Raw genomic sequence first — 13,652 nt, 5'->3', positions numbered from 1 at the left:
TAGTAGAAGAGGAGGACACGGCGACGTTCCTTCTTTGAAACACAGAAAGGTATATCATATAACTATTATTATTATTATTTCTTTTTGCGTATTACTACCACTATTACTACTCTGCAGTGATTTTCGTTTCCTTAAAAACAAAACAAACAAAAACTAAAACTAAAAAAAAACAATTTATTCAACCGAATACCGAGGATGATGACATGGTTGGCCGTGTGTGTCAACCATGTCCGAAGCCTATTACTATTACTATATATGTATATGATTTAATTTTTTATCGTATTGTTACTTAAAAAGAAAAGTTTCCAATGTGAAACGCCAAAAAACATATTTATCGAGAAGTTAGAATTATATATAAACGCAAAGTTTTGTTCCTTTTTTTTGTACATACATACTTTATATTAATTATTTTTATTATTATTATTATTATTTACTATTAGCGTGTAGTAAAACAAAACAAAACAAACTAAAAAAAAAATAATGAAAAGAACACTTGTAAAACAAAAGAAGAAGAAGAAGAAAAAAAATGAATGATTAGTAAAGGCGAATGCATGTGTTGATCGGTTCTAATTTTTGTTTTTTTTTAGTTATTATTTTTTTTTTCACTCTTGTGTTTATGATAAACAATTTTATCATTATTATTATTTTCACATTTCGTTGTTTATTTTTCATTCTCTTTGCTAATTATTATTTGTTTTTTTTTTTTTATTAATTTATCGTTTAAGATTTATACCTTCTCTATATATTTTTTTTTTTACTATATAATAGTTTTTTTTTTGTACATAAGTGATGCAAAATTTTTGGTATACGTATATGATGGATGATATATATATATATATAATATAATATAATACATGAAGTTTTTGGAAATATATTTTTTTCTTTCATCATTTCTTTTTCCGAATTCTATTGAACAGTTTTGAATTTAAACATATTGGAAAGCAAACATTTCTTTCTATTTACATAACGTATATATGTATATTTAAAACAAAACAGATAAATATGACAAGAAGTTATAATAAAAAAAATGAACAAAACGAGTAATTAGGTGAAGCGCGCATTTTTTTTTTGTAATTATTATTTTTTTTTTTAATTATCGCGTTGGCTTTGTCGCGCGTCGTTTCGATTCACGTTGTAATACGTTAAGAGAATTCCCATGGGATAGTACTGAAAATTTAAGAGTGAGCTGGTGTAATTAATGAGTGTTTTTGGCTAACACTCTCCTCCATTCGCCGTCCGCCCTAATTCTTTCTCTCTCTCTCTCTTTGTTTATCTTTGCGGACGGCGGCTGGAGGAGAAGATGAAAGAAGAAGGATTGAAGAGGACGTGGACGAAGTTGCATTTGTTGATTGTTGGCATGCTTGCTCCGATTTTATAGAGAGAAAAGAAATAAAAGAGGATGACGACGATATGATCATAAATAAATATTGAAAATGTTTATTGTAATCAATAATAAATGAATATATCAGGTACGTTAATAATTATTATAATATATATATATATAAATATATAAACATGAAAAGTTCCTCCAGTTGCAAGAAAATGATTTAGCCAAGAAACGAAAGAAGAGAGAGTGAAAAAAAAAAGAACACACACACGAACACGCGGTTTCTTATTTTGTACGTATTCATTCATTTATTTTGTTGTCGTGGAAACGATGATGAAGACGAAGAAGAGAGTTTGAGGAAGAAGAAAAATAAGAAAAACGAGAGACTGGGTGTATCGAGAAAAAGCAAATTAGTTTGTAATAAACGTAAATATATTAGGTGATTTTTTGTCGGAAGTTAAATATTTAAACGCGTAAATTTGTGCGTGCGTGTATTTGGGGTTATGTAACGAGACGCGGGGTTTTCTTTTTTACGATCGCATTGTCGACGACTCCAACAATCGACGATCGATTACGCGTGTAATTGATTTACTTTTGTTTTAAGTTGTTGTTGTTTGTCGCCGCCATCGCTGAAATTGTTTTTTTTTTTTCAATTTCTGCGTGAAAAAACGAAACCTCTTGGAACACAAACAACAAATATATAATTTTCCTTTTTCAATTCTTCTCTCTTTATGTTATAATTTCTTTAGTTTATTAAATATATATATATCTTTAATTAATTCGTAAGATAGAAAAGGGAGGAAGAAAATGAAGCCATTTTTTTTTAATTCTTTCTTAATAATAATAATACGATTATTATTTTCGTTTCTATTTAGAATTGGTTCCCGTTTGTTACTGTGATTGTATTTATATGGAAAAAAAAAATCGATAAGTTTAGTTTATACACTACCACTTACTTACTTATTACTTACTTACTAATTATTACTCTTCTTTTAGTTGATGCGTTTTGTTCGTCTTTTGTTCTTTTATTATTTCTTTGTTTTGTTTCTCCTCCAAGGAGACGATGATAAAAATTTCTTTCATTTGTTTTTATATATATGTATATATATATATGTAAGCTTTTTTTGTTTTCTTTAAGAAGGTCTTGTTCTTTTCATTGTTTCGTACAAAAAATAATGTGTATCCTAATAGATATATATATGCGGATGGTTCCTACAAACATTTATAAATTCGCAAAACGCGAACCATCCGCATATATTTTGGAGATTCGTCTCTTTCTCGCGCATCGAAAGCTCCATGGAATCCCGCAGCAGTATTATTGAAACAAAAGATTGTGGACGATTTATTTTTTATTATTATTATTATTATTATCCTTTCGGATTCTGTGCGGCTTTTTTCGCGAAGAGACGGGGGAAAAAAAAATGTGCGATGCAAAATATGTATAATTATTATTTTCTTTTCGTTCGTTCGTTGTGAATATGCTACAATTTCTATAAAGCGGATCGATGTGCGCTTTGTACGATCATATGCGTACTTGCAGTGTGTTAACGATTATATGAAGAAAAAAAACAAAAACGACAAGGAAATACGTTATTCTTTTGTTTTTAGTTCCACTTTTGTTTTTTTATATACATATATATATATATATATTTCCATCGATTCATGTTTATTTTGTTTCGTTATTTTTTTTATTATTATTATTATTATTTTGTAATTGATGTTTATTTCGTTTTTGAACACACATCGACCTGCGTTTATGTGCTTCGAACTTATGTTGTGTTGCTTGTATCATACAAAGTATTTCAATAAAAATTCATTTCTCATTTTACAAACTTTCGTTTTATTCACTTAATCGTAATTCGTTTAGGTGAAGAAGAAGTTTTCAGCTACGTTGATCCGATTTTCTCATCGATCAACAAAAGATTTTCGTTTCCTTGGCGATGATCGAAGATGATGATTATTATTGGTGCTCTTTTGTTATTGTTGATTCGGGCATCTGTTGGACGCGAACGAGCATAGTTTAAACTTTGCAACATGTGGTGCAATTGTAAACAGAACGAACGCTTTTGGAATTGCCAAGTTATTTATAGCTTATTTTTTCGTGGTATATGGATTCCTCTGGACTCTCGCTGCTAATAACACCCATGTTTTCTTCGCTGATATTTCGCGACTTCAATAAACTTAAAACTAATTGTTTATTATAAAAAAAAAATTGTCAATCATTCAGAAATTGTCGACTTAAAGTATTTAACTGTTCTAAACATCAAAGTTGGCTTTGCATTAACATCTGAAGTAATTAAGTTATTAAACCTAAATCTTCTAGATTTAAGTTAATAAGATTTTAAAAATTAATCTCGATTGCTGAAAATGTAAGGAAATGTAATGATAAAGTAAAGAATTAATTGGAAGGAAAAGGGTTTGGTAGTAATAATTCCGTTACAACGAAATAACAAGCATGGCCGTGTAAAAGAAAATGGCGGACGGCTTCGTCTGACTTATGTGGAATATGCAATTTCTGATGCATTTATTAATTTGAGATGAAAATTAGATTAAACGAAGAGATGAATGTGTGAACAAATATTTTATAATTTGTTGTTTTATTAATATATTATGTCGTTCTTTTTAAATTTGCTGTGAACGGAATGTTGAAAATATTTGTGAAAAAATTGAAATGTTATAGGCAACCCATTTTGTTCGTTGGTTTTTTTGTTTATAAACAAAATCGTGTGTGTGCAATGTAAGCATTGTAATGTGATGCTTATGTAATCGTTGCTGTTGTTTATAGTTCAATTTGCATTAAGTTATTATTGGTTGGTACGATGCATTGTGTCGTTTGTTGCCTACCGTTTAATGTTATCTATACTTAAGTGCCACCAACAAAACACAAACAATCGTTGGTGGTGGTGGTGGTATACCTGTTGTGACAATTGTCTAATTGTGTTTCGTCTGGATTTAATTCTAAAAATATAACCTGAGTTCGTAGAAATTCACGGGAATTGGTGTTGATGGCTGTTGTTGGAAGGTTGCACAATTTGGACAACGGATGCGTTAAGGGAAAAAGTCAGTAAATGCTGCCGTGAGTGCGGCCGTGTCTCTGTGTGGTAGTTCGTAGTATATCGTAGCATTAGTTGGTAGTTAGGGGTTGCACTAACGAAGCAATATTTAATTGTTGAATAACACGAGTAGGCGAGAAGCAGAAGATGGAAGACGAGCTGGACGACAAGATCATCTACCAGACGTACATGTCCCACATGAAGATCATGTCGCGTATGGCCTGGGGCAGCGGCGGAGGCGGCGCTGGAGGTGGTGGAGGTGCTGGCATGAGCTCGATGAGTTTCTCTCCGGTGGCGATGGCCTCGTACGTGGGGCGACTCTTCAGAGCGTACGTGCTGAAGCCGGAAATCCTGATCTTCGGCGTAGTCATATTCGTGCTGTTTATTTACCTGCATTCTGTCGATGTTTGGAGCAGAAATGTGTTGGGCAAATTGCAGCAGACGCTCGGCTCGCAGAGGACCAAAGAGAAACGGTTGAATCTGTTCAATTCTGGAGACCTGGAGAGGGCCAGCTGGGAGTTGAAGGTCGGCCCGGTGAGCGCTTACGCCGTGCAGGGAAGGCGAGCGAAGATGGAAGATAGATTCGTTATAAACGATGATATCAATGGTACCGGAGTGGCGTTGTTCGCCGTTTTCGATGGTCACGGCGGTGAGTTCGCTGCGAACTACGCCAAAGATAAGCTGGTGAAGAATCTGACGGATAAGGTGGTCGAAATCAAGAAGTTGATCCAAGGCGGAACCGTCGTCGGAGAGGCGGAGAAGTGCGAAGACGTTACGACGACGTACGGGTCGGCGGCTCAGAGGCGGAAGAGCTTCAAGAAGACGACGACGGACGAGTGCATGGGCGGAACGACGGAGATCACCGACGCGGAGATCTTGAATAAACTGGAGAGTCTGAGGCCCATCACGAGAGAGGCGAAACCCAGCAAGGAGCCGCCCCAAAAGGCGGTGCCCATCAAATCGTATTTCGACAATACCGGCACCATAGATTACGGAAAGTAATATTAAGAAGAACACAACATGTAGTTCATAAAAATAATTGATGTTTTGTTGTAGATTGTTGACGGATCAAGTGCTTGCTGCTGATAGATTGTTAGTGGAAGCCGCCAAGAAGACGCTGGATATTGCCGGCACCACAGCGCTCATAGCAATCCTCGAGGGTTCGAAGCTGATCGTAGCGAACGTCGGCGACTCCAGGGGCGTGATGTGCGACGGTCGTGGAAACGCGATTCCGATGTCCTTCGACCATAAACCTCAGCAGATGAGGGAGAGGAAGAGAATCCGGGAGGCTGGTGGTTTCGTCACGTTCAACGGCGTTTGGAGGGTGGCCGGAATCCTGGCTACCTCGAGAGCGCTGGGCGATTATCCGCTGAAGGACAAGAAGCTGGTTATCGCGGACCCAGACATTCTGACTTTCGAGCTGAGGGATCACCGTCCGATGTTCGCCATCCTCGCTTCCGACGGTCTTTGGGACACCTTCAGCAACGAGGAGGCGGTAGCCTTCATCAAAGAACGTCTGCACGAACCCGATTACGGCGCGAAGAGCATCACCCTGCAGGCCTACTATCGCGGCTCTCTGGACAACATCACCGTGATCGTCATTAACTTCAAGGAGAACGCCTTCAGCTACCAAAAGACCAAACCCTCCGCTTAGATATCTGTTACCAAAAGGTAAGACACTCATCTTTTTGATCATCCGTATGCAAATGACCGCAAACGCAATTGTCAGATAGAATTTCAGCAAGGTGATACTTGCTGACTAAAGATTAAAATATCCTTGTTTCTTCTCCTTACACAAATCTCATATATCAGTGATAACAAACTACTTGATACCTTTACTTTTATATACACTTTAATCTCAACTTTCCTTCACTGATCTGCTTTTATTCGTGCTTCGCCTCAAGTGATCTGCATCATCATCATTTTCTGTGATCTACAGTTGGTTAGCAACTTCTTCTCCTTATTTTCAAGGGTATCCAACGCGATGGCAAGGAGCGACGGAAGACTAACCGCAACAAAGTTTAAATGTGATCTAGATTAGTTTTATTTAAGATAATCAAAAGAAATATTAATGCATCTTCGGTGTTGCTGCTGGCAGACGTCTTCGACATTTATTTATCGAATTTGCCATCGTTTTATTTTGCAGCCTTCAAAGAGAGTTTGATTGATTTATTATTTAATATATTTATATATGAGAGTGCGTTGAGTAAGTGAAAGTCGACTCCTTTTCCTCAATTTTGGTTTGGCATTTCCGTTTGGAACACGAATGAATCGATACGATTGTGAGTATATTTATGTACATACGCATTATTCAATGATGAACGAGAATCGAGACAAGAAAAGAAGATGTTGGTAACAAATATATTTTTGTAACTGTTGTTTTTTTGTTTGTTGTCTCTTCATATAATTTGTTACTTAAACTAATTTAATTGTAAATATTATTATTATTATATATATATAAATTTTAAGAATTGGGCTGTTCATATCTATCAACAACTGAACCTCTTGTGTTTGTTCAATTATATGTTATTTTTATTTCCTCTTCCCAAATTTCAAGACATCATTTATAATTTCATCTATCGCTATATACTTGCCAAGTAACTTGTGATTACTTGTGCGTATTGTATGTTCAGGCAATGCAGGAAGAGAGTGTGTATTTTGCAAAAATATAAAGAGAGGAAAAATGTGAATGATAATAAAAAGAAAGAAAAAGAAATGTTAATAGTAAAATGGTTTGTTTTATAATAGACTTATTTGCTGTGAACAATGTATATTATATATATATATAAATAAAGACATACAAATAATCCTATTATTATCATTTCAAAGATCAATTTTGTTTGCAGATTCGATTAGATTTGTATTTTCTTTTTCCTCATCAATAATAATAATAATAAAATTATCCCCATGGAAATGCGAAAATAGAAAAAAAAACAACAACAACAAAAAGATAAATGAAAGTCGTAACGTTCGTTTCGCCACATTCCTCGCCTCCCATGATGATGACACAACGCATGTCTTTCAGCCCCCCCAAAGCGGCGTAAGCGTCCTCTCTCGAGATTTATTTATGTATTTACAAATCAATTAGTTAGTGGTAGTGTTGCTGCGTATGATTACGGATATTCAACCAAACCCATTAGGAATTAGTGTATGATCTCGAACTCCTCCTCAGAATCGAACTGTTCGGCGGCATTCAACGATTCTGCATGATAAAAAGTATTAAATAAATATTTTCTTTATATTTAAAGTTGTTACCTTCGGTGGAGAAAGCGCCGAGAGCCTCTTCAAAATCCAGAGGCGGCGAGTATTGGCGTTGCTTCTCTTGGCAGACATCCAGCAAGGGTTGTCCTTGCGCCCCGTTGAGATCCTCTCGTATTCTAACGCAGAGCTCATCGAAGTCTGCTTCGGTTGGACAGAAGAAACACTGTAAATTCAAGAGAAACGTGGATGATTCAATTTGCTTAAGGAAAAATGTTTCTATTACGATTGCGACGGATGGGTCCATGCTGAGTATGTTCATGCGGGAAGCCCGCTTGCAGTGGTAGGTGACGTCCAGTTCGACCTGATCCTCGCTGTTCTTGTGATCGACGGAGCCCGTCTTCTGAGTGGTGTGCGGATCCAGGTATATGACCTCATCCCCGATGCATCCGATAAAGTACAGCGCCAGATTCGGTTTGCCGCCGATCACGCCGAGGCTCTGCTTAAACTGAAAGCATTTTTTCAGGCTCTTCACGTAGATCGGATTGATGTCCTGCAGTCCCAAACGCATCGGTATCACAAGCAGCAGAGGCTTCCACTGCGACGTCGCCCCGATAACGCACGTGCTGCTCGCTGATTTTACGCCGCACGCTTCTCCTACGAAAAACAAATAAGAACGTAAAGATAGGCGAAAGAAAGATAATAATTAGAGAAAGCTCACGAATATCGTTAATTACAATGCTATTATCTAAAGCCACCTGCATAACAATCGAACTCCATTCATCGTATTTGATTAGTTTCCTACAAAAAAAAAAAGAGAGAAAATGTTTAGTTGTAAATGAAGGTGGGGCTTATTGACAATGAGCCAATTAGAGAATAGATACGACTTTTGAGGGGAGGAGTTTGTCTTACTTGAGAACTTGTGAAACAGTGTTGGGTCCGAACCACTGACCCACATCCTTTCCTTCGGATGCTCCCATTAAGGCAATTTGGTGAATTGAGAATGGCGCTTGCCGATTGTCCTCGAACTTTCTGATGATCTTCAGGTAAGTGGGATCCTTGCAATCCGCATCCCACTGCCAATCTGGTCCCAGATGTGCCCTCACCAGGGCATGTGCCAGGACCATCTGCCCACATCTCAACATGCAACCCCAACCCCTGTCGGTGGTCAGTCCATCGTCTCCACCGATTGGCACAAAACCTCTTCTATATGTGAACCAAATCTTGGAAGTTATCTCATGTCGAATAGCAGATAAATCTGAAAGATACATATGAATTTGTAATGAATCGGTTGGTGATGTGTGTTTGTGTTAAATAATACCTTCTGCTGCGATGTACTTCTTTCCAGAGATGTAGACTGGTTCTTTGCTGTCTAGCGGTATATCGTCGACCTCTGCGTTGGAGTCATGGGTAAGGTAGGCCTCGAACATGCAGTCCATGATTTCGCGCGTCGCGATGCACATATATTTCAATTTCCTATCGAACGCATAGAACAGGTCATTCAGATGCAAATTGTTGTTTTGCGAGGCGGCTCTGATTCGCTGCTGCAGCTGCTGCACACTAAAGTTCATGCCTCTTTGCAGATTCCCCCCTTACGCCATCTTACAATTTGCGCAAATTGCTTTTTTGACAGCAATCAGCTGATAATAATAACAAAAACAATTCGTGACGTCGGAGGAGGAGGTGGAGGAGAGGACGCCGAGCGTTGCGCTCTCTCGTGGAACGCGTACGATTCGCGCATTTCAAAAACGTCGACCCGCCAAAATAGAAACAAGAAACAAGATTTACCTGTAAGCCGGCGTCTCCCTGTAATTCTTCGATCTACCTATTAACCTGTTTGTCCACGCATTCATCTCGGAAATTTTGAAACTGTCTCTGCCAACTACGTATTTCGAAACTGGACTCAACTGGAATGATTTCCGAATTGCAGCTCAGCTGTTTCACCAACAAACTGATCCAACTGATCATTGCTAAATATGCACAAATGTTTTATTTATTCTGTTGGCATAACTGCCTTCTTTCAGACTTCAGAAGGTTTCTTTTTTTTTTTTATATAAATTTACAGCCTTCTTGAAAATAACAGCTTATTGGTAAATCGTTTCATTCTTTTCACAATGTTACGTATTTTTGTGTACGACTACTGAAACAAATATGATACTTTTTCCATTCGAACTTTGTACCAACCAATTTATTATTGTACCCTTAACATACGTTTGCTGTGTTAAAAATATCTAATATTTTGGATCGTGAATCGTCAAATCTTATTTTGGCAAACAAATATTTCCATTTCACTGCCATAAACATTCCCTTTTACATCTCGATTTGAAAATATCTACTTTTAAGTTTAACAAAATATAATAGTAAATAATTATTTTATGTGTGATTACTAGAAGTGATTTGAATGTGGTCTGTAGACAGTGTCTCAGGTATCTGATTATGCAACTTGCTTTGTATAATATGATGTGTATGCAACCAAAGTAGCGGCGACGGTTTGAGTTCGATTTTTGAATGTTGATTGAGCGTTGGTGTGAATGGTCGAATGTAGCTAGGAGACGGCGCGTCGCGGTTTCAATCACGCGGAGAACCGTCGATGTCAGAAAAAAGAAAATGCAAAATCCTTTGATGATAAACGCTGGCATAAACACGGAGTCCCTGATCACCGGCTACGGGGCCCGCGTAAGCCGACGCGCGTCCGCAAAGAGGTCGCCCCTCCGAGTAACGCCGCTTTCACTGTTGCAGCGCAGCATCACGTCCAGCAGATACGTGAAGCACATCAAGATCGACGACGACGAGGTCGTCTCGCAGATTTACAACTGCGGCGATCTCCTCGGCTCCGGCACCTTCGGCAAAGTCTACCAGGTGCGAGACAACAAGAACTCGCACGTATGGGCCATGAAGGTGGTCCACAAGCAAGCGGTACAACCGAACCAATCCGTTCTCGTACGACATTCATAATAATAATTATGTATCGGTTGCGCAGCTCTCGTCCGGCCTGATGAAAGCTTTCGAGCGCGAGGTGCAGATCATGAAGATGGTCCAGCATCCGCACATCATATACCTGCACGAGATCTACGAGACCAGCAAAAAGATCTACCTGATCACGGAGAAGTGCTACACGGATTTGATGAAGCTCTTCGTCGGCGGCAGGAAGTTTCCAGAGAGCGAGACCAGACGCATCACGAACGACCTCAGCGGCGCCGTCGCATATCTACACAAAATAAGTAAATACATACAATCAATATATTATATGGAGTACCGCAGGGTAGAGTTTTGGGTACAGTTTTTTCGATTTCTGTTAGATATCGTTCATAGAGACATCAAGATGGATAATGTTCTGGTAACGACGAATCCGGACGACGAAAACGACAACATGTTCATCAAGCTCACCGATTTCGGTTTGAGCATCGTGAAGACCGGCCGCACGCACACGGACATGCTGCACGACAGATGCGGAACGTTCGTCTACATGGGTATGTTAAGCGGTTAAAAATGAAGAATTCCCATTAAACTTTCTTTAAACTTTAAACTGTAGCCCCGGAGGTGCTGCTCCATCAATCGTACAGTCAGCAGTGCGACGTATGGGCGATCGGCGTCATCATGTACGCCCTGCTGGCCGGACGGATGCCCTTCGACCCGAACGACAACGATGTGATGAAGAGCATCTGCCACGGAACGATCAACATCGACGCGCTGCACGCCTCGAACGCCTGCAAAGATCTGCTGGACAAAATCCTGGAGAAGAATCCTGCCGTCCGGATCACGGCCATCGAGATCCTCTCGCATCCGTGGTTCATCGGGGAAACGACGATGCAGAAGACCACGTACTCGAACAACATCATCGAGATGATGCGTCAATGCAACGACGATCTGAAGGTACGCACAATGACGACGACACCTGCGGACTTTCTATCGACGTTTTATTTATATTTATATAAATATATGGAAATGAACGAGGAATGAGCGAGATTGGAAACAGGATTTTGATTGCAGGTGAAGCAGAACAAGAGCAAGCAGTTGGATCAATCGGAGATCGTGGGCGTGAAGGCGGATATGAAGAAGAACAAGAAGGAGGTGAATTGGAACCATCGAAAATCGGTACCCGTCACCGTGCAGAACATCGAATTCGATAAGCAGCTGCAGGGTAAAAGGAAAACGGACAGCGGCAACAAACAGAGCGCCGCGTCGAAAGGTGGCGTTGGTGGAGCAGCAGCAGGTGGGGGGACGGGGACGATCGGTGCGGTGCTGCAGCAGCAGCAGAAGGGTAACCATGAAGGGACGACGGGAAAGACGGAGAAGATGAACAACGGGCCGAAGCAGGTCGAACAGAGAGGATGAAACGAATCTCAACCAACCCAACCTTTCATCCCTGCGACCCTTTTGTGTGAAAACCTGATCACCCCTCCTCTCTCACACCAAACGTTGCCTATACAACATCCACCCCCCACTCATTCTCTCTCTCTCTCTCTCTCGCGCGCACTCATTTCTCAAACACGCATATAATCTCCTTTCCCTACATCCATCCAGAATACATTCCCATCGTATATTTAATCTATATAGTATGTGTGTGTGTGTGTGCGTTTGGCTGTATGCGAGTTCTTGTGTGTCAGAGCGAAAACAAAGAGGAGAAAGAGGATGATGAGGACTGCGTGTGATGTGTGTACGTGCGTGCGTGTGTCGGATGGAAGCAGCGAGTTTAATTTCAGAGGTCGTTGATATATATACATGCACCTCCTCCTTCTCCTCCTCTTCCATCTTTCTTCGGTCAATGTTTCAACATTTATATACGTACAAACAACACTCACACGCACACTCTTCCCCTCATCGAAATCTCCTCACGAATGTAGGCAGCCCGATGATGAGGAGCGAGGCTTGATTAGAGAGTTCCGAAAAGAAAATCCAGACACCCAAGCAGCAGCAACAAAAAAAGGAAGAAAAAGTCCTTTTCTTAACGTAACATTCTGTCTTCAATGGATTTTGTTCACTTCTTGTCCGTATATAAAGCCCCAAAAAAAAAAAGAGCCAACAATAAACACCAACAGCTGAAATCAATAAATCTCGTGAGGTCGATTATTTCAGTACCAATTATGAATATTTATTTAACATCCAACGAAAGTCCGCTTCTTAAAAACGTACTTTTGTGAATTATACTATAAGAAATGTGTTTATTCATTGAAATAATCAAGAAAACAAGTAAATGTCAAGTTTTGTTTCTAAGCAACTATCCAAAAACAAAGTAGGCATTGTACAGGCAGGCAGGCAGGTACTTTACCTTAATGTTTTTACCTCAAGTGATTCTGCTTTGAAATTCTTATACGAGTTACAAATATGAATTACCTTACGTTGCGTGTACTTGTAAAGTAAGCAAATTGCAGAAAAAAATATGCAAAGGAATTGAAATGGATTTGTGTGAACAAGAGACACATCAAAGGAAAATTCTGTTAATCGACTTAATCCAAGTAGACTTAATTAAAGTTAGTTTTATGAACAATCTTATCCACTCTTACAACATACATCAAAATCGAAATACATTGTTTTACACCAGCGTTTTCCAAACTGCGAGGCGCGCGCGAATATTAGTCGCAGTGAGCGATTTTCCAAATATCTGCTAAAGTTTTACGTCTTTTATTTGGGGGAGGCGTAGTAACATCAAGTTTGGAAACCACTGCTTTACACACAAACACGAACAAAAAAAGAGAATCAAAAACGTAATCCGTCTTTTGTTTTGATCTGCGTGATCAATAATTAATAGTAATAATAATCAAGTAGACCGTATTGTTTTCATTTGTAGTTTTTTTTTTCTTATTTATTCCTTTTCAATAATAAAACATTCTGTTTTCAGTTTGTTTTTCGTAAAAAATATAGCGAAAGGAGCGAAAGTTGAAAAAAAAAATAAAAAATGAACTATAAATTGGTGGGGAAAAACAAATCAATACTATTATTAACTAGATTCATTAATTAATGGGAGGGAACGAAAAATTAATTATAGAAAAAAAAATAATAATAATTAAAAAAAACAAAACAATAAGAGTACTAAAAATAAAATGTTCGAAAACAAAACACCCCCCAAAAAAAAA

At 38.6% G+C, this 13,652-nt stretch overlaps 3 protein-coding genes across 3 annotated transcripts; 2 read left to right on the top strand and 1 right to left on the bottom strand.

The window, feature by feature from the left end:
* Positions 1-4,218: 4,218 nt before the first annotated feature.
* Positions 4,219-6,721, top strand: LOC108565981 (protein phosphatase 1L). The gene is made up of 4 exons (XM_017925674.1): positions 4,219-4,387; positions 4,514-5,378; positions 5,437-6,051; positions 6,352-6,721. The coding sequence occupies exons 1-3, from the start codon at positions 4,333-4,335 to the stop codon at positions 6,032-6,034; spliced, it is 1,518 nt and encodes a 505-aa protein (XP_017781163.1). The 5' UTR covers positions 4,219-4,332; the 3' UTR covers positions 6,035-6,051; positions 6,352-6,721.
* A 543-nt stretch (positions 6,722-7,264) lies between these two features.
* On the bottom strand, positions 7,265-9,243 carry LOC108565973 (cysteine protease ATG4A). The gene is made up of 6 exons (XM_017925661.1): positions 8,900-9,243; positions 8,491-8,836; positions 8,300-8,379; positions 7,865-8,235; positions 7,636-7,804; positions 7,265-7,582 (listed from the first exon to the last, which is right to left on the bottom strand). Exons 1-6 carry the CDS (start codon positions 9,147-9,149, stop codon positions 7,524-7,526), a joined length of 1,275 nt encoding a protein of 424 aa, XP_017781150.1. The 5' UTR covers positions 9,150-9,243; the 3' UTR covers positions 7,265-7,523.
* Positions 9,244-9,990: 747 nt separating this feature from the next.
* LOC108565987 (serine/threonine-protein kinase 33-like) lies at positions 9,991-13,514 on the top strand. Its single transcript, XM_017925684.1, has 5 exons — positions 9,991-10,494; positions 10,559-10,799; positions 10,878-11,048; positions 11,111-11,451; positions 11,569-13,514. Exons 1-5 carry the CDS (start codon positions 10,087-10,089, stop codon positions 11,911-11,913), a joined length of 1,506 nt encoding a protein of 501 aa, XP_017781173.1. The 5' UTR covers positions 9,991-10,086; the 3' UTR covers positions 11,914-13,514.
* Positions 13,515-13,652: the final 138 nt, after the last annotated feature.

Source organism: Nicrophorus vespilloides, unplaced genomic scaffold (assembly GCF_001412225.1).
Source record: "Nicrophorus vespilloides isolate i.1.1-1 unplaced genomic scaffold, Nicve_v1.0, whole genome shotgun sequence".
Lineage (NCBI taxonomy): Eukaryota > Metazoa > Arthropoda > Insecta > Coleoptera > Silphidae > Nicrophorus > Nicrophorus vespilloides.
The sequence above is the reverse complement of the archived record's forward strand: the minus strand, read 5'-3'. Positions and strand labels throughout refer to the sequence as shown.